Source organism: Prionailurus viverrinus, chromosome C2, assembly GCF_022837055.1.
Source record: "Prionailurus viverrinus isolate Anna chromosome C2, UM_Priviv_1.0, whole genome shotgun sequence".
NCBI classification, from domain to species: Eukaryota; Metazoa; Chordata; class Mammalia; order Carnivora; family Felidae; genus Prionailurus; species Prionailurus viverrinus.
The window spans coordinates 86,173,169-86,192,204 of record NC_062569.1 but is presented as its reverse complement, the minus strand read 5'-3'; the positions used below and the strand labels follow the sequence as shown (position 1 = coordinate 86,192,204).

At 36.2% G+C, this 19,036-nt stretch overlaps 1 protein-coding gene across 1 annotated transcript in view; it reads left to right on the top strand.

Moving 5' to 3' along the window:
* Window positions 1-19,036, top strand: part of ACAP2 (ArfGAP with coiled-coil, ankyrin repeat and PH domains 2) — a 155,315-nt gene that overhangs the window by 68,433 nt on the left and 67,846 nt on the right. The window contains exons 3-4 of the mRNA XM_047874639.1: window positions 303-422; window positions 1,219-1,272. Coding sequence (XP_047730595.1) covers window positions 303-422; window positions 1,219-1,272 — 174 coding nt within the window. The remainder of the gene's footprint in view (window positions 1-302; window positions 423-1,218; window positions 1,273-19,036) is intronic.

Below are 19,036 nucleotides of genomic sequence, written 5' to 3'. Positions count from 1 at the left end.
TTCCTAGACAAATTTTTATAGAATTAATTTATGGGCTTGAATTTGACTTGATAAAATGATTTGTTGTTGTTTCAACACAGCTTCTGGGTCCTAAAAGGTCAACTGTTTTGGTACAACCCTCCTATGAATTTACTTTATAAGTCAGAGGGGAAAAGAGCAATTTTCAATTGGTCTATTTTGGATTTATTGATGAACCATAATGTATCTAAACTAGGCTAACTCATGAAGCTACTACTAACACTTGTTCAACTAAGTAATTTGTATAATTATTTTCAACCTGATGTAATGTTTTTCTTTTTCAGCTTGTGAAACTTTGTATCGCAATGATTGATACCGGAAAGGCCTTTTGTGTTGCAAATAAACAATTCATGAATGGGATTCGAGACCTGGCACAATATTCTAGTAATGATGCTGTAGTTGAGGTTAGTATTATTAAAATTAGTTAATATGTTAAATGCAACAGGATATTAAAGAATTATGCATTCATTTATTAAATGTATTAGTGGCTATAGTGGTAAAAATAGGAATAGAAAAGCTATCACCTATTGGTCTTATTTTGTATAATTCTGTTTTCTAGCATAGTTAGAAGTTGATGGATGATTTGCATTGTGAATGTAAGCTTACTTCTGGTAGGTGAGCTGAATCCTCTACAAGAGGGCCTGAGCAGGCAGAGGAGGATTATGCTCACTAGTAGGAGCTTATAGGGGCAAGCAGAGAGCATTAAACCTTAAGAATAGTATTTAACTGTATGTATGGGGCTGTATAGGAAAGTTCTTGTCAGCTCGCTATGCTTGGTTAACTTAGACCCTTGCTGTACTCTGTGGTATTATGTTATTTCTTCCAGGAGGAATAATACCTGGTTAGGTAATGGATGTGCTTTCATGATTATTTGACTCCGGGATGTCTAAATGTGCAGTCTTGATACACTCAATTTTACCTTTAGGTTTATATGTGCCATTACTATTCGTTAGCATACTCCTACTGATATGACAATATTAATTCTTTGACTGTTCTGGGGTTTTATGTCACTCACCACATGTAGACTTGTCCTCTTTGCAGAGTATGCCCATGAGGCAATGCCATGAAATTGCCCTTGCAAGTAAATGTCATTGTTTACAATGTAACTTGATCTTTCTGTCAGAAATGCTGAAGTAACATTTTTGTGACCTATTTTAGTGGCTTTTAAATGACTTGGTTTTCTTTTGGTTTCTTTCATAGACAAGTTTAACCAAGTTTTCTGACAGTCTTCAAGAAATGATAAATTTTCACACAGTAAGTGTCAGCAAGTAGGTGTTACTATGACCATGTTAATATTTAGTATATTCCTTGAGTGGCAGTATTTTACAAAAGTACTTAAGTTGTAATTCAATAACTTTAAATTGTCAGCTTTTAGTTGGGTGGATCTAACATGTGTGTGTGTATGAGACAGAGAGAGATTTTATTTCTCGTTCTAGTAAGGTGAACTTAATATCACTGAAATATATACCCATAAGAGCTATTTTTTTGTTTAAGTTGTGCCTTTGGGAGTTCTTAAGGAATTATTTTAAGAATGACGAAGTAAAAGTCATCATTCTAAATTTAGCTATTTCTTTTAAATACTTACAAATATATCCTCTTTGTCTTATCAGTTGCCAGTATTAAAGACTGCTGTATTCTTTGGGCAATTTATATGTGTCTTTAAGATGAGGGCATTTAGCCTTCAAGAATGAGGGATACTTTTAGAATGTCAAGAAATTCCTTTATAAATTTTGTAAAACTTTACTGAAAACATGGTAGCTTATGAGTTATACATTCTTTTTTTTTTAATTTTTATTGAGATATAATTGACATTATGTTAGTTTTATGTATACAGCGATTCCAAGTAACGATTCTGTATTTGTATATACTACAAAATGATTACTGCAGTAAGTTCAGTTAACACGTGTACCAGTACATAGTTAAAATTTATTTTTCTTGTGATGAGAATTTTTAAGACTCACTCTCCTACCTACTTTCAAATATGCAGTACAGTATTATTAACTGTAGTCATGCTGTTTGTTACCTCCCTACAACATATTCATTGAATATTTTATAGAAATTTACACGCTTTGAACCCTTTCACCTGCTACCCCTGCCTCAGGCAGCCATCAGTCTGTTCTCTATATGCTTGATCTCATTTTTTGTTGTTGTTGTTATTTTTCAAAGATTTTTTTCTTGTTTCTTTTCTTTTTTTTTAGAGAGAGAGTGGGAGCAGGACAGGGGCAGAGGGAGAGAGAGAAAACCTTAGCAGGCTCTGCGCTCAGTGTGGAGCCTGACGTGGGGCTTGATCTCACTACTTGATCATGACCTGAGCTGAAATCAAGAGTCGGATGCTTAAATGACTGAGCCACCCAGACACCCTTATTTTTAAAATTTTACGTCTGAATGCAGACACTATTTTTCTTTTTCTGTCTGACTTATTTTGCTTAGCATAATGCCTGCAATATCCATCTGTGTTGTTGCAAATGTCAGGAGTTCATTATTTTTTATAGATGAGTAGTATTTCAGTGTGTGTATGTGTGTGTGTGTGTGTGCGCGCGTGTGCATGTGTATGTGTATTACATCTTTATCCACTCATCCATTGATGGATATTTAGGGTGTTTCCATATCTTGACTATTGTAAATAATGCTGCAGTGAACATGGAGGTGCATATATCTTTCACTTTTTCTGATCATACGTAGAAGTGGAATTGCTGGATCATATGGTAGTTCTAATTTTAATTTTTTGAGGAATTTCCATACTGTTTTCCACAGTGGCTGCACCAATTTGCATTGGCACCAACAGTGTACAAGTGTTTCCTTTTCTCTGTGTCCTTGCCAACATTTATTTCTAGTCCTTTTGGGTTTTTTTTTTTTTTTTCTTGTCTGTTTGATAATAGCCATTCTAACAGGTATGAGGTGATGTCTCATTGCATTTTGATTTACATTTCCCTGATGATTAGTGGTGTAGAACATCTTTTCATGTATTTGTTAGCCAGTTGTATGTTTTCTTTGGAAACGTGTGTTCAGACCATATGCCCATTTTTTAATCGGATTTTTTTTTTCCTATTGAGCTGTATGAGGTCCTTCCTTCCTTTCTTCCTTCCTTCCTTCCTTCCTTCCTGATATTAACCCCTTATCAAATATATGATTTGCAAATATTTTCTGCCATTCAGTAGTTGCTTTTTCACTTTGTTGTTGGTTTCCTTTGCAGTGCAGAGACTTTTTAGTTTGATGTAGTCCCACTTGTTTATTTTTCCTTTTGTTGCCTTTGTTTTGGTATCGAAAAAATCATTGCCAGGACTGATGTCAAGGAGGTTACTGCCTGTGTTTTCTTCTAGGAGTTTTATTCTAGCACCTGGCAATACAGAAGGTTCTGGTCTTATTTTCAAGTCTTTAATCTATTTTGAGTTAATTTTTGTGTTATGTGCTTCTTAAAAAATTTTAAAAAGCTTAACATATATGACTGTCATATAATTATTTGGTGCTTCAAAATTATCAACACATACTCTTTATAAAAATCTGCCAGTTTTTGGTTCTTAGTTTATTTGATTTTCTTACTTTTTGGGTTTTTTTGGTTAAATTAAGGATAAAGTTATCTGGTGATATTTATTTTAATTGTACTTCAAATTTTAGCTGTTCTGAAATTAGCATGTACAATATTGCTTCATTTCCGGATTTCAGTTCTTTTGAGTATAGATCCAGGTATGGAATTACTGGTGCATATGATACTTCTATACTACTTCCTTCTTAAGGAAACGCTGAACTGTTTTTCACAGAGCCTGCACCATTTTACACTTCCAGCAGCAATGTGTGAGTGTTCTGGTTTTTCACATCCTTGTCAACGTTTATTATTTTCCATGTTTTGGATCATAGCTGTCCTAGTAGGTGTGAAGTAGTGTCTCACTGTGGTTTTGATCTGCACTTCTCCGATGCTTAATACAGTTGAGCATGTTTTCATGTGTTTATTGGCCATTGTGTATTTTCTGCCATTGTTACCATTGTGGCCATTTGAGTCCTTTGCCTGTTTTTAAATTGGAATTTTAAAAATTGAATTCTTTGTATATTTTGGATATTCTTATCAGATAAATATGTAAATATTTTCTCCCATTCTGTATAGGTTGTCTTTTCAGTTTCTTGATAATATCCTCTGATGCACAAAAGTTAATTTTGATGAAATTCAGTTTATTTTTTTTGTTGCTCCTGCTTTTGGAGTCATATCCAAAAATCCATCGCTAAATCCCGGATCATGAAGATTTATCCCTTTGTTTTCTTCTAAGAGGTTTTTTTAGTTTTTTAAAAAGTAATCTCTACACACATCATGGGGCTCAAACTTATAACCCCAAGTTGAAGAGTTGCATGCTCCATTGACTGAGCCAGCCTGGCACCCCTCTTCTTAGCATTTTATGGTTTTATCTCTAATATTTTGCACCAATTTGTTTTCTTAATGTCTTCTTATTCTCTTTCTACCTTCTAGAGGATTTAGATGCCAGTATATAGTATGTTTGATTTGTTTTTAAATCAAGTGATCATTTGGATTTAAACTCCCTGAAAAATGTAATATAGTAAGAACTAATTTTGGGGGGATAAAAGCTATTGATTGAAATTAACATAAAAAGTTAAACGTTTTCTCCATAATATATTATCTTTTGTAACAGTCTTATTTCTGGTATTTTCTTTAAATCAGTAAGTCTTGCATTATTACTTTACATAAGAATACCTTGGCTCTTTGTTATAACTTTAAATGTGAAAATTTATGGTTAAGATAAACACTTGGCAAATAAATTGTTTAAATGTGTATTGGTAGATTTCTTGTCAACAAATCTTCAAAGTATTTTAATAATCACTTTCAGTTTTCAGTTTGTTGCTTTATATGAAGGGAATAATAGAATTTGCTATGCCTATATGTAAGAGTGTTGCGAGGAACAACAATATGTGAAAGTTGACTCTGGAGAGTGACGCTTCTTTCTTTACTATATCAGTTGGCATACGTTCAGGAAAACAAGCCACTTAGGATATTTCTGACAGAAAGATTTTAATACAGTGAATTGGTTACAAAAGTGTTGGAAGGGCTGGAGGAATAAAAAGAGTTAAGGTGGTGCCATCTAGAGATTAGTAAATATGGGAAGTAGCTATTGCCCCTGGGGCTGGAGGAAATGGGAAACTGTTCCCCAGAGCTCCTAAGTATTGCACTGTTGAGAATACAGCCAATGTAACCTGGCCAGGAAGCCAGGAGCTTGCCTTCCGTGGTTGCTGCAGAGCCAAGGAGCCTGTAGTCCCACTGAAACTGCCCAGATTGGTCATAGATGGCTGCTCAAAGTTGGTGTGGCTCACAGATGCTCACTGATGGCTATGTCGGAACAGAAGCAGAAAAAACCGTGGCTTCCTCTATGTCCTGCTGTCATTGGCTTACATTGGCAGAACCTAACCTCTCTGTTTGCAAGGAGGCCTAGGAAATATACTTTGCAGATTTCTAGCATCTGGCAATACAGAGGAGGAGCCCATGAAAGGGTGATGTGGTGGTGAAAGCCAACAATTAACCAACACATCAGCCGTAAAGCTTATAATTTCAAAACATTTTTGGCAGGCAAATTATTATGCAGCTTAATGAGTTTTTTCATTAAAGCTTTTTATATGACTTTTCTTTTTTCCATATTCTCCATGTCCAACATATTAGCAAAATTACACCCCAAATCCAACTAACAGTAGTTTCTCTGCCACCTCCAAGTCTACAATACTACCACCTCTTGTTTAGGATTATATCATAGCCTTCCAACTTGTGTTTCTGCTTCTCTTCTTGCCCTTCTACAATGAGTTCTGTACACAGGAGCCAGAAAGAACTTAAAAACATAAATTAATTTACAGCATTCCACTATTGTAGCTTCCCGTCACACTCAGAATAAAACCCAAACATGGCATACCCCAGCCCTATGACCAGACTTCTGCTGATAACTCCCTGATCTCATCTCTGTTTTCTGCCTGGCTGTAGCCACATGGACTCTTTGTTGTTCTTTAACATATCAAAGTAATTCTCATCTTAGGGCCCTTGCACTTGCTATCTATTCTGTGCAGAATGCTCTTTGTTCATATCCATGTGTGGCTATTTTCCTTAAAGTATTCTTTCTCTTTCTACACATCTCCCTCACTTTATTTAGGTCACTACCTCTCAGATAAGCCTTCCTTGACCACCCTGTCATCACTTAGGTTACCTTACTCTGACTTTTACACACACACACAGGCACACGCACACACAATATACACATATATCATCTGATTCTTAAATGTATGTATGTACTTAGTTTATTGTCTAATTTCCATGACTGCAGGCACTGTGTTATATTCATTTCTGCTACTACCACCTAGAAGATTCCTGGTAGAAAGTACTTTTGCAGAGTTAAGGAGACCAAGGTTATGAACTTAAGAAAATTCTTAAGTGTTTTTTTTTATAGTCATTAAATGAAAAAAATTTGTTAAATCAGTGACAGCACATACCAAATAGATAATTAAAAGTATTTAATGTTTTAAACATTTTTCTTTTATTGTTTCTGGCACTTGAAAACTTCAGGATCTCTATTTTCACTAAAATTTATGTTGCTTTAAAAAGATGCTTTGCAAACCGATAGGAGATTACTCTTTGCCTGCCTGTCTGCATAGAGGACTTAAGGCTGTAGGTTGGTGAGCTTGTGTGTGTTGATATATATACTATACATGTATCTATAGAGAACTCTTTGTTTTATACTATATCGAGATGTCCAGTGCCTTTCTAATTTTATCCCATATTTTTTTTAGCATCTCAGAAATTTTCCTAATAGATAGAAGTATGGAATTGTAAGACCTTGCTTACTACCTTTTAATTTCCTTTCCTTTTATAGTTGCTATGTTGTGTGCTTTACCTGGCCTTTTTGTTTCTTGTTAACAAATACTTTAAATTTTTCCCAGTAGGAGTGACTCGTGTGTACTTGAATCAGAATTCTTATATTGGAGGCAAAGATTCTTCCTTCATCATAATACTGCATACTTTGCTTTAGCTAAAATATGACCAGGGATGACAGATCTCTTGTTTACTGTTACATCCCTAGTACTTGCATAATTCTTTTCCTGGGGAGGTCATTTGATTTTACTAAGCTTTGTGCTCCTCCTTTGTAAAATGAATGGGTTTTACTAAATGACTTTTAGTTATAAACATTCTATGATTACACAGCATTATTTATTATAAGATTTAAATATGATCTCAGAGCCATTTGTTAAAATGTGGGAAAAGCCTAGTTACATAAAATGCTTTATTTTAGTAGCATTTTCTACAATGAAATTTTAATTACATAGCATTACAGGGCAAAGGAGGCTTTATAGGACAAGACAAACTGCTTTCTAAAATGTAATAAACGCGGCAATCTGGTTAAATTCTGTAGCAGATTTTGTAATACTTAGATTTTGGTGTATCTGTTTGTGTCACAGTAAAAAGCTGGATATTCTGCAGATGTCATTTATGAATAACTTAATAAATGGGTTTAAATAAAGGTTTAAAATAATAGAGCCATTTGGGTTTTTAGCCAAGATTAAACATAGATTGGGATTAGTTTATCTGGTCATTTAAAAATTATTTGGATTCTTTTGTGATTTATTTCTTCTGTAAGAATGTATATTATTGTCCCTTATTCCCTATAGAATTTCCTAGGGTTGTTCTCTAACCCATACGTCTTTATAAGGCATCAACTCATGGCTTTTTCAGAGCAGGTCAGGCATGCTGATTTTTAAAATTTTTAAATGGAATGGTCAGGCGTGCTGCATTCTATTACATACTGGAGTTGGCTTGAACACTGACTTTTCTGGAACATAGAGATTTCTGTAACTTCACTGATGACTCTTTTGGATTCTAATTTGCTGTTGGTGTAAGGAAGTTGGAATTTTTATTTGATTACTATTTTTGCTGAATGAAGCTTTAAGGTTGAATTGCTGCATAAATTCTATAAAATGCATAACCCTTTTTGTTTTATTTTTTTCTGAGTTTGATTTTCCATATTACAGCTGTCCACTCATTCACTCAGTGGATGGTTTCATGAAAATGTCATGTCCTATCTGGGTGTTGGTGGAAAATTTTTAAAAGTTTAAAATGGAATTATGTTAAAATAAGTATTTAATAAATAAATCATTTCTTTTTAATAGAATTATGTTAAAATAAAACATACTATTGGGGGAGATATTACATATTGAAGGAGTACAATACTTCTAAATATCTAAAAAGTATTTTAATGAGAAACTTGAGCTAGTTTCCATGAACATAACTTTTTCTCAAAATAGGTCTTATCATGAAATGATTTCAAGCAATTCCTGGTCAAGATTTTAAAATTGTTGATCTTTTCAAATTCTTGGTCATTGTCATTGATAAGAACGTTGTCTGCATAAGTAGTCATATTAGTGAAAAGCAGGTGAGTATTTATTGCCCTTTCCTCCTGATTGACAGGAGCTTGGTTATTACTCTTTCCTCCTGATTGGCAGGAGCTTCTTTATCCCGTGTAATTAGAATTTAGATAATTCTGTCTCTTTAAGTTGTACTTTAAAGGAGCAGTCATTCATTTTTTATCCTTTTTTTCTTTCATTGACAAAAGTAATGCTTAAATTTTCTGAGATAAACTGAATAGATTTTGAATAAAAACATGATAAACCTTTTCTGCAGGTATACACAGAAGTTGGTCTTCCTACTTTTTTCTTCCTTTAATTCACTTCTAATAATTGTCTTTGTGGATCTAGATTATAGCACTGACTCCCTAGTGACTCATTCTCAGCCTCTCCATTCCAATACAGCGAATCCACAGTTTGTCAGTGTATGTGAATGGTCAGAAATATTAAGCGTTGCTTGAAATAAATTAATCAGATAGCAGAATGTTACTTTAGTCATATCTTGAAGTCAATAGCTAGTATTAAATCCATAAGTTGAGATTTATTCCTCCTAAACTTCCTGAATTTTACTTAAAAAAATTTTTTTTAATGTTTTTCATTTTTGAGAGAGCACTAGTAGATGAGGGGCAGAGAGGGAGACACAGAATCCAAAGCAGGCTTCAGGCTCCAAGCTGTTATCAGAGAGCCTGATGCAGGACCCAAACCCACAAACTGTGAGATCATGACCTGAGCCAAAGTTGGACACTTAACTGACTGAGCCACCCAGGAGCCCCGAGAACTTTTTTTCTTATTTTGTGTTTGCAGAAGTTTAGAGTACAGATCTTTTTCTGTATGAAATTGACATTTCATGTTGAAGTCCTGTATGATTTGCTTCATTTAATAACTTCATAGTTATTTATAGCTTCATTTAGTAACTTTGATACAAAAAGATAGGTCAAAGAAGAGAATTTGGACCACTGTGATTGTACTCTGAATGTAACGACTTTCTGGCAGTACTTAATGAAAAATTTGTCCATTATGGTGGGGAAACAACAATCAGTAGAAAGCAAATGTATTTAAGTACGAAAATGAAACATACGTCTTAAGGTTCAGAAATTGATGTGTGTATAATTTTCTGCATACTTAAAATGTTTTAAAATAAATATTGAAAGATAATAAAATGAAACATTTCATAAATAGGAAATACTAATTCGTTGTAGTTAATTCAATAAATGTTACTCTTATGTATGATCACAAAATAAAATTTTCAAAATGTTTTTTGAAATCAGCAAATGCCTACAGTCCCATTTAAATGATTATGTGCATTTATTTATTTATATTGGTTTCAAGTTTTTGTTTTTGAGAGAGAGAGAGAGAAAGAGGATGAAAGTGAGCGAGCGAGCGAGCGAGAGAGAGAGAGAGAGAGAGAGAGAGAGATGGGCTCACCCAAAGTGGGGCTTGGGCTCACCTGATGTGGGACTCTAACTCATGAATCATGAGATCATGACCTGAGCTGAAGTCAGATGCTTCACAGCTGAGCCACCCAGGTGCCCTTGAGTTTTTATTTAAATTCCAGTTAGTTAACATATAATGTAATGTAAGTTTCAGGAGTAAAATTTAGTGGTTCATCACTTACATGGAACACCCAGTGCTTATCACAATAGATTATGTACATTTAATTTCATCTTCAGAAATAAATTTTTTTTGTTTTTTATTTTATTTTTTTAAAGATAGTCCTTTGAGTCAAATACATTTATTTTATGGAAGATACACCAAAATATTTTTTAATTTTATTTTATTTTTTAATTTACATCCAAATTAGTTAGCATATAGTGCAACAATGATTTCAGGAGTAGATTCCTTAGTGCCCCTTACCCATTTAGCCCACCCCCCTTTCAGTAACCCTCTGTTTGTTCTCCATATTTATGAGTCCTTTATGTTTTGTCCCCCTCCCTGTTTTTATATTATTATTGTTTCCCTTCCCTTATGTTCATCTGTTTTTTCTCTTAAAGTCCTCATATGAGTGAAGTCATATGATATTTGTCTTTCTCTAATTTCACTTAGCATAATAGCCTCCAGTTCCATCTACATAGTTGGAACTGGCAAGATTTCATTCTTTATGATTGCTGAGTAATACTCCATTGTATATATATACCACATCTTCTTTATCCATTCATCCATCGATGGACATTTTTGGGCTCTTTCCATTCTTTGGCTATTGTTGATAGTGCTGCTATAAACACTGAGGTGCATGTGTCCCTTTGAAGCAGCACACCTGTATCCTGTGGATAAATGCCTAGTAGTGCAATTGCTGGTTGTTGGGTAGTTCTATTTTTACTTTTTTGAGGAACCTCCATACTGTTTTCCAGAGTGGCTGCACCAGCTTGCATTCCCAGAAATAAATTTTTTTAATAATTAAAGATAAAACAGCAAAATTTCATCAAGAATCAGAATTTGGCTAATTAACATCAAAAGCCAATAATAAATAACTACTGAAAAGTGTAAGAATCAAAAAGAATCAGTTGCGTTCTTTTTTTTTTTTTTAATGTTTAGTTTTGAGAGAGAGAGAGGGAGGACAGAGTGTGAACAGGGGAGGGGCAGTGAAAGAGGGAGACACAGAATTCGAAGCAGGCTCCAGGCTCTGAGCTGTCAGCATAGAGCCCGACGCAGGTCTTGAACTCATGAACGGTGAGATCATGACCTGAGCTGAAGTCGGACGCTTAACTGACTGAGCCACCCAGGTGCCTCCAATTGCATTCCAGTAGGAACACCTCTTAAGAAATGATGATGCTAACAAAACAACCATATGTATCTTATTAGTAGAAGAAATGTGAAAAGTAAGAACAAATTAATAGCAAAAATTTGTGAAAGAGCCAAAGAAAGATGAAATATTTGACAACGGGTACTAAGCGAAGAAGTGATGACAAACAAATTGTGACTGCAGTAGTTTTGGGTGATTCAAATGGTAATGCCAGGGGGAACATTATATAGTTTTGTCAAAGCAATAATTACTGCATTTAAATACTTTATAGAGCAAGTCAGACAAATAGTATTAAAATATAATTTTAGCAGAAAAGATTCATTTTAGCAGTTAATTTCTTTTTTAATTAAAATGTTTTAAGTTTGTTTATTTTGAGAGAGAGAGAAAGAGAGAGAGTGAGCAGAGCAGAGAGAGAGAGAATCCCAGGCAAGCTCTGCACTGTCAGCTCAGAGCCGGACTTGGGGTTTGAAACCACAAACCACAAGATTATGACCTGGGCCGAAATCAAGAGTCAGAAGATTTGGATGCTTAACCTACTGAGCCACACAGGCACCCCAGCAGTTGTTAATTTCGGAATGGTTGTACCAAATAGTTTACAACTTCTTAAATCACTGTAAAAACTTACATAAACACGACACTAATATCTTCTGTATGACTGTTGACATCTTATTTATCTCTGTTTAACAACCACCCCAAAATTTAGTGACTTAAAACAACAATTATCATGTGTTTGGTCAGGGTTTGGGGAGGCCAGCTAGTCTCTACTCCAGTTGGTGTTGGCTGAGTGGCTTGTATATGGCTGGAGGATCCAATTTTTCTGGTGCCTCAGCTGGGGTGGCTAGAATGGGTGAGGTTGGCCAGGTTTCTCCTGCCCTTTGGAGTCCGTCATTCTCTAGGACTTCACTCTTATAATGTGGTCTCTCTACAGGAGGGTAGTCAGACTTAAATTTTTTTTTTATTTTAGAAGAGAGAGCATGACTAGGAGAGATGGGCAGATGGGGGTGGGGGGGAGGGAGGGAGAGAGAGAGGGAGAGAGAGAGAGAGGGAGAGAGAGAGAGAGAGAGAGAGAGAGAGAGAGAGAGAGAGAGAATATCCCAAGGCTCCTCACTCGGCATTTACCCTGATGTGGGCCTCAATCAATGCCACAACCCTGGGATCATGACCTGAGCTGAAATCAAGAGTCTGTCGCTCAACTGACTGAGCCACACAGGTGCCCCAGGTAGTCAGTCTTCTTAATGTGATAGCTGGCTTTCAAGTGAGTGAAATCAGTAGGTGTTAAGACTTCTTATGGGCTTGGCCTGGAAGTCACATAGGATCACTTTTGCTACATTCTTTTGATCAAAGCAAGATACAGGGCTATGCCAGATTTAAGGTAAAGGGTAATAAACTCTACCTCTTGGTGGGAGAGTACCATGCACATGGAGTGATGAGAGGAATTATTGGTGGCCCTCTATATAAACAGTCTACTGTATCTTTCAACACACCAATAATGTGTGCCATAAGTGTTAGGAGCCTTTACAGTAGAAAGAGATTTTGATTTATGTCATCTGGAGTATAGCATCAGAATTTAAAAAATTTCTTTAGGTGATTCTGACATGTAGTGAAGTTTGAGAACCACTACTTTAAATCAGTGATTCTCGGGGCTCCTGGGTGGCTCAGTTGGTTAAACATCTGACTCTTGGATTTCAGCTCAGCTCATGATCTCGTGGTTTGTGATATTGAACCCTGCATTGGGCTTTGCGTTGATAGCAGGGAGCCTGCTTGGGATTCTCTGTCTCCCTCTCTCTGTCCCTCCCCCACTCATGTGCACGTGAGCCCGCACTCGCTCTCTTTCTTTTTCTCTCAAAAATAAATAAACATTAAAAAAAAAAAATAACCCAGCGGTTCTCAAATTGTGGCCCATGGACCAATAGCATCAGCATCACCCCGGGAGTTGTTAGAACTTCAGCTTCTCAGAGTTTACCCAGATCTACTGAATCAGGAACTCTGAGGCCAGGAGCCAGCAATCTGTGTTTGAACAAAGCCTTCTAGGCAGTTCTAAGGTACTCTAAAGTTTGAGAACCACTGTTCTAGAGCAGGGGTTGGCAGACTTTGGCTTGAAGGCCAAATCTAACCCATCCCTCCCCTGCTTTGCATATAAAGTTTCATTGGAACACATATTCATTTGTTTCTGTATTGTCTATGGCTGCTTTTGCACTACAACAACAGAGTAGTTGTGACAGGGACCACATGGCTCACAAACCTAAAATACTGTCTAGTCCTTTACAGAAAAATGTGCTGACCTGTGCACTAAAGGACTACTTTATTTTTGCCCAGTTCCCAGGACTGTATGTGTCGTGACACCCACTGAAGAGAGGCCTCTTTCTGCTTTAGTGAAAGTGATTTAGTGATTTTAGCTACCTTGAATTCTTATCAGTGGAGTGGTAGTGGATGAACCAAGGCTGTAACCCAGACTAGTTAAAATCAGAGTCTCTGGGAGTAGGCATCAGTAATTTTCAAAGGTCCCCAGGTCATTCCAGAGTTCAGCCCAGTTTGAGAAGCAGTGTATTGCTTCTTCCAAATAAGCTACTTGGAATTCTTAGTAAACGCAGACTCTGATTCTGTAAGTCTGGCCTGGTTTTGGAAATTCTTTTCTAACAAGCACCCAGGTGATACGAGTAATTTTGGTTCACACCTGGGGAGCTTAAAATGTGCTGATTCCTGAGTCTCACCAGTGTTTCTAATTATCTCAGCATCAGGGTATTTAAAAGTTCCCCAGGTTATTCTAATGTGCAACCAGTGTAAGAACCCCTAGGTTAGAGCAGCCTGTCTCAATCTCTAAGTAATGGAATCACCTAGCAAATGTAATAAAAATACAGAAGGATTTTATCTTTCTTTAACAAGCTTGGACCTTGGTAGTTTCTGTTAGCTTTGCAGGTGATTTTCACACTAAAGCTAGTGAAGAACCACTGCTGTAGAGGACTCGAGAAAGGGAGAAAGAAGAATTTAGAGAAATGGATAGGCTAGGACAGGCAAAGAATATAGAAAAAGAGGAATACATAATAAACAATAATTTGCATATTGGGCTCTGTTCCTGACGATAGCAAAGAAGAGTCCTCTTGATTTGTTATTGACCTATTTATTACAGGCCTAATGAGCTTAACTAAATAAAAGATTCAGGGAGTTCACAGCCATAGCCCTGTACCCTTCTATAGATTTTGGAAAGGAGAGGGATGATTATGTCCTATGGAAGGAATCATAGAAGAGAATGCTGTGGTAGCTGAATAATATTTAAATGGGCGACAAAGACTTTAAACTACAAAATTTATGCTTTGAGCCAATGGGGCCTAAATGGTAAGAACTGGAAAATCTTCAGTGCCAACTGTGGATGTGTAGCCTATCTTGTACTAAACTTTGTAGAGTACTGTTTGCCATATGTAAACTGCATCTCAGTTTTCATCGTTTTCTGAAAACAGCTGAGATAGTGTTGCTTTAACTGTGTCCAGACATGAATGGGGGATAACCTGAGTGTAAGCCATTGGTTTAAAACAACCATTATCTGTGCACTTAAGTCAGATCCTTTTGTAATTAGCACACGCATAGGTCAAATGACATATTGTTGATTATTAGGTATATGTTGGTAGGAATAATACTAATTTTAGAGATGGAACTGAACCTTAGCTTTTGTGTTGGTACCCCCCCCCCCCCCGAGTCTGTCATTGTGGTTTTATTATACTATTCCACGTTTTCTGGTGTAGAAACAGAAGACCTGAGATATACTTAATTCCAAGGGTAAAACAGTTTTTTTGGTCTAAAACCTAGGTAAAGTTTTTGGGTGGTCACTGGACACTTTGGATAAGATCTGGATCAGAATCCTCAACTAGTGAAGATAGTAGAACGCAACACAAGGAAAATGGGGAAATCAAATCAAACTTAAGGAAAGAGTCTTGCAGACTTCATTTGGTACCTGGCTTCTAGGTACCAGTGCTACTTGAGATTGGTCCTGACAAGGCTACTTTTACTTTAGTCCCTGTTTCTTTCAAGTCTTCTATAGCTTTTTACTTGCAGCATATGAAAAGAAAGGATGTGAATTCTCTCTCAAGCAGAGTATAGATTAGTGACTTAGGAAATGAGACTAAATGAGGCAGTTCTGTGCAGCGGTTCACCACAGAAAAGTGTTAGCGAGCTGTTCTGTGGCTGGATGGCTTGAGATTGGCAACTAGGAGACAGCTTTTTACTCAGTTGCTTTTGCATTAACAATATTATTTTCACTGCAATCGAAGTGTTGAAAATGCGTAGCCTCGATTATTGGCAATTCCTAAAGTACTTCCTATTCTAGTCAAACGTATATAAAATTTAGTTTAGGTAATGTTTTATCTTGGAGGATGTAGATACTACGTAATGTTTGTATAGTTTTAAAACAATGAAACACTACACAGGAAAACATTGTGTTCTTCTCTCTGGAATATACTTATTTTTAAACGTTACTGAGGGATAATTGGTATAAACAGCATATCAAAGCATACAATTTGGTGAGCGTTGACGTATGTAAACCTGAATAAAACTGTCACCTTAATTAATTTAATGAACATAACAGTTACACCCCAAAAGTTTTCCTTTGCTACTTTGTAATTCTATTTGCTGCCTTCTTATTTCTGGACATTCACCGATCTGCTTTCTGTCATTATTGGTTAGTTTCGATTTTCTATACTTACATGTAAATTGAATCAGTGTAATTATTTTGAGACTCAATTGTGTTGTGTTTAACAATAATTCTTTCCAGGGGCATCTGGGTGGCCCAGTCGGTTGAGCATCTGACTTCGGCTCAGGTCATGATCTCGCAGTTTGTGAGTTTGAGCCCCACTTTGGCTCTCTGCTGTCAGCCTGTCAGCGTGGAGTCCACTTTGAATCCTCTGTCCCTCTCTCTGCCCCTCCCCTACTTATGCTCTCCCCCAAAAAAATAAATATTAAAAAAAGAAAAACAATAATTCGTTCCTTTTTTATTGCTTAATAGTATTGCATTGTATGGATATATCATAATTTGTTTATCCATTCACCTGTTGATGGATGTATTAGTTATCTATTACCATAGAGTGGATTACCCCAAAAGATAGTGGCTTAAAACAATAAACATTATCTGGTTTCTGGGCCAGGAGTTTTTAGACTTTAGACTTAGCTGGGTGGCTCTGGCTCAGAGTCTTGTATGAGATTGCTATTAAGATATTGGCTGGGCCACAGTCAGTTGAAAGCTTTACTGGGGCTGGAGGATCCAATTCCGAGATAGGAAGTGTGTGTGGCTGTTGGATCCAGGCCTCAGTTCCTTGCCAGGGAGCCTTGTCCCTCGGCTGCTTGAGTGTCCTTAGTACATGGAATTTGGTTACTCCCCAAACAGGGGATCCAAGAGCACAAGAGCAAGGGCAAAGAAAAAGCTACATTGCTTTTCATGACTTAGTCTTAGAAGGCATACATTGTCACGTCCTCCATATTACCATTTGTTAGAAGTAAGTCGCTATGACCAGCCTGCTCTCAAGGTGATCAGGCCCCATTTTTGAAGGGAGGAGTGTCAAAGAATTTGTGGACATATTTTAAAGCCACCACAATGAACATTTGAGTTGTTTCTGGGTTTTGGCTATTACAAATAAAGTTGCTTACAAAAATATATGTAAAAGTTTGTATACGTATATGCATTTATTTCTCTTGTGTGAATAGCCAGGAGTGGCTAGTTCATACATAAGGTAGGATTATATTTAACTTTTTACAAAACTGTGTGTATAGTGAAGACTATAAAATATTGCAAAGAAAATTAAGGAAAGAAAAAAGAACTTACTGTTTATAATAATAATAATGTTAATATTCATATATTTCTAAAAATTTTTAAAAATCTTTATTTTCAGATACTCTTAGACTTACTGAATAGTTACAGTACAGACTACCCATAACCTTTAAATTTCTAAAAATATTTAACTTCTTCAAAGAAATTCAAGAAAACCTCCCAAAATTTAGAAATTATTTTCCAAAGTTGACTGTATCATTTTACAGCAGCCATGTACAAGAGTTCTAGATGCTTCACATGATCAACAACACTTGGTATGGCCACTCTTTTTAAATTCATCATGGTTTTAATTTGTATTTTTTGTTTTTTTTTTTTTAAGTTTATTTATTTTGAGAGAGATCCAATTCCAAGATAGGGAGTTTTTTTTAAAGTTTATTTATTTTGAGAGAGTGCGTGCGAGCAAGGGAAGGGCAGAGAGAGAATCCCAAGCAGGCTCTGTGCTTTTAGCACAGAGCACAATGTGGGGCTTAATCTAACAAACTGTGAGATCATGACTTGAGCCAGAATCAAGAGTTGGAGGCCCAACTGACTGATCCACCCAGGTGCCCCTAATTTGTATTTTCTTACTAGTTAATGATGCTCAGTGTGTTTTTGTGTGTTTTTCTGTCAATGTATCTTCTTTGGTGAAATGTCAGCTCTTTTGCCCATTAAACTTTTTTGGATTGCTTATCTTATTATTACTTAGTTATAAGAGTTCTTTCTGTATTCCAGAAATGTCTTTTGCCAGATAAATGTTTTGCAGATACTTTCTCTGAGGCTTTGGCTTGTCTTTTCCATTTTTATGAGTATCTTCTGAAAAGCTATAGCTTTTAATTTTGATTAAATCAGTTTATTGACTTTTTTCTTTTATGTTTTCTTTTTGTATTCTACCAAGAAATGTTTGCCTAGTTTATGTTTAGATTTGTGATCCACTCTGCATTACTTTTTCTATATGTTTGCATGGTAAGGGTCAAAGTTCCTTTTTTTTTTTTTTTCAGGCTATGGTTCTTCAGTTGTTTGTTGTAACACCATTTGCTCAAAATGGTTTTTCCCTATTGGCACCTTTTTGAAGGCAGCTGTGTTCACCACTATACCACCAGTTGGTACTGCACCGTTGGTACTTTTTGTCTAAAAAAATGTGTGGGTCAGTTTTGGGCTCTGTCTTATTTCATTGATCTTTTTGCCTGTCTTTATTCTAATACCACAATAGCCTTAATTACTGTAGCTTTCATAGTAAGTCTTGAAATCAGGTAGTATAGGTATTCCAGCTTTCTTCCTTTTTTTCCAAATTGGCTATTCTAGGTCTTTTACATTTTCATATAAATTTTAGAATCAAATTTTTAACTTCTACAGAAAGCCTTACTGGGATTTGGAGTGGGATTGTATTGAATGTATAGATCCATTTGGTGAGAATGGACATCTTACTAATAATTAGTCTTTGAATCCATGAACACAGTATATCTCCTTCTCTATTTACTTAAGTTTTCCTTAATTTCTCTTGGTAATGTTTTGTAGTCTTCACTGTACAAGTCTTACGTATGTATCCCTAAGCATTTCCTATTAAATTTTTTTTTTAATTTGTTTATTTTGAGAGAGAGAGTGAGCATGAGTGGGGTAGAGGCAGAGAGAGAGGGAGAGCACAGAGCCTGATGTGGGGCTTGAACCCACAAACCATGAGATCATGACCTGAGCTGAGATCAAGAGTCCGATGCTTAACTGACTGGGCCACCTGGGTACCCCAGCATTTCCTATTTTTTGACGCTACTGTAAATGATATATTTTTTTGTCGTGTTTATTTTTGAAAGACAGAGTGTATGCAGGGGAGAGGCAGAGAGAGGGGGACAGAGGATCTGAAGCGGGCTCCGTGCTGACAGCAGGGAGCCCAGCGTGGGGCTTGAGCTCAAACCGCAAGATCATGACCTGAGCCAAAGTTGGACACTTAACCGACTGAGCCACCCACCCAGGCCTTTTTAAAGTTCACTTGCTAAGTTGTTGCTGGTATATAGAAATATCACTGATTTTTGTATATTGACTTTGTTCCTGTGGCCTTGCTAAATATGCTTGTTAGTTCTGGTGGACTTTTCTGTAAATTCCATAGTATTATCTCAATC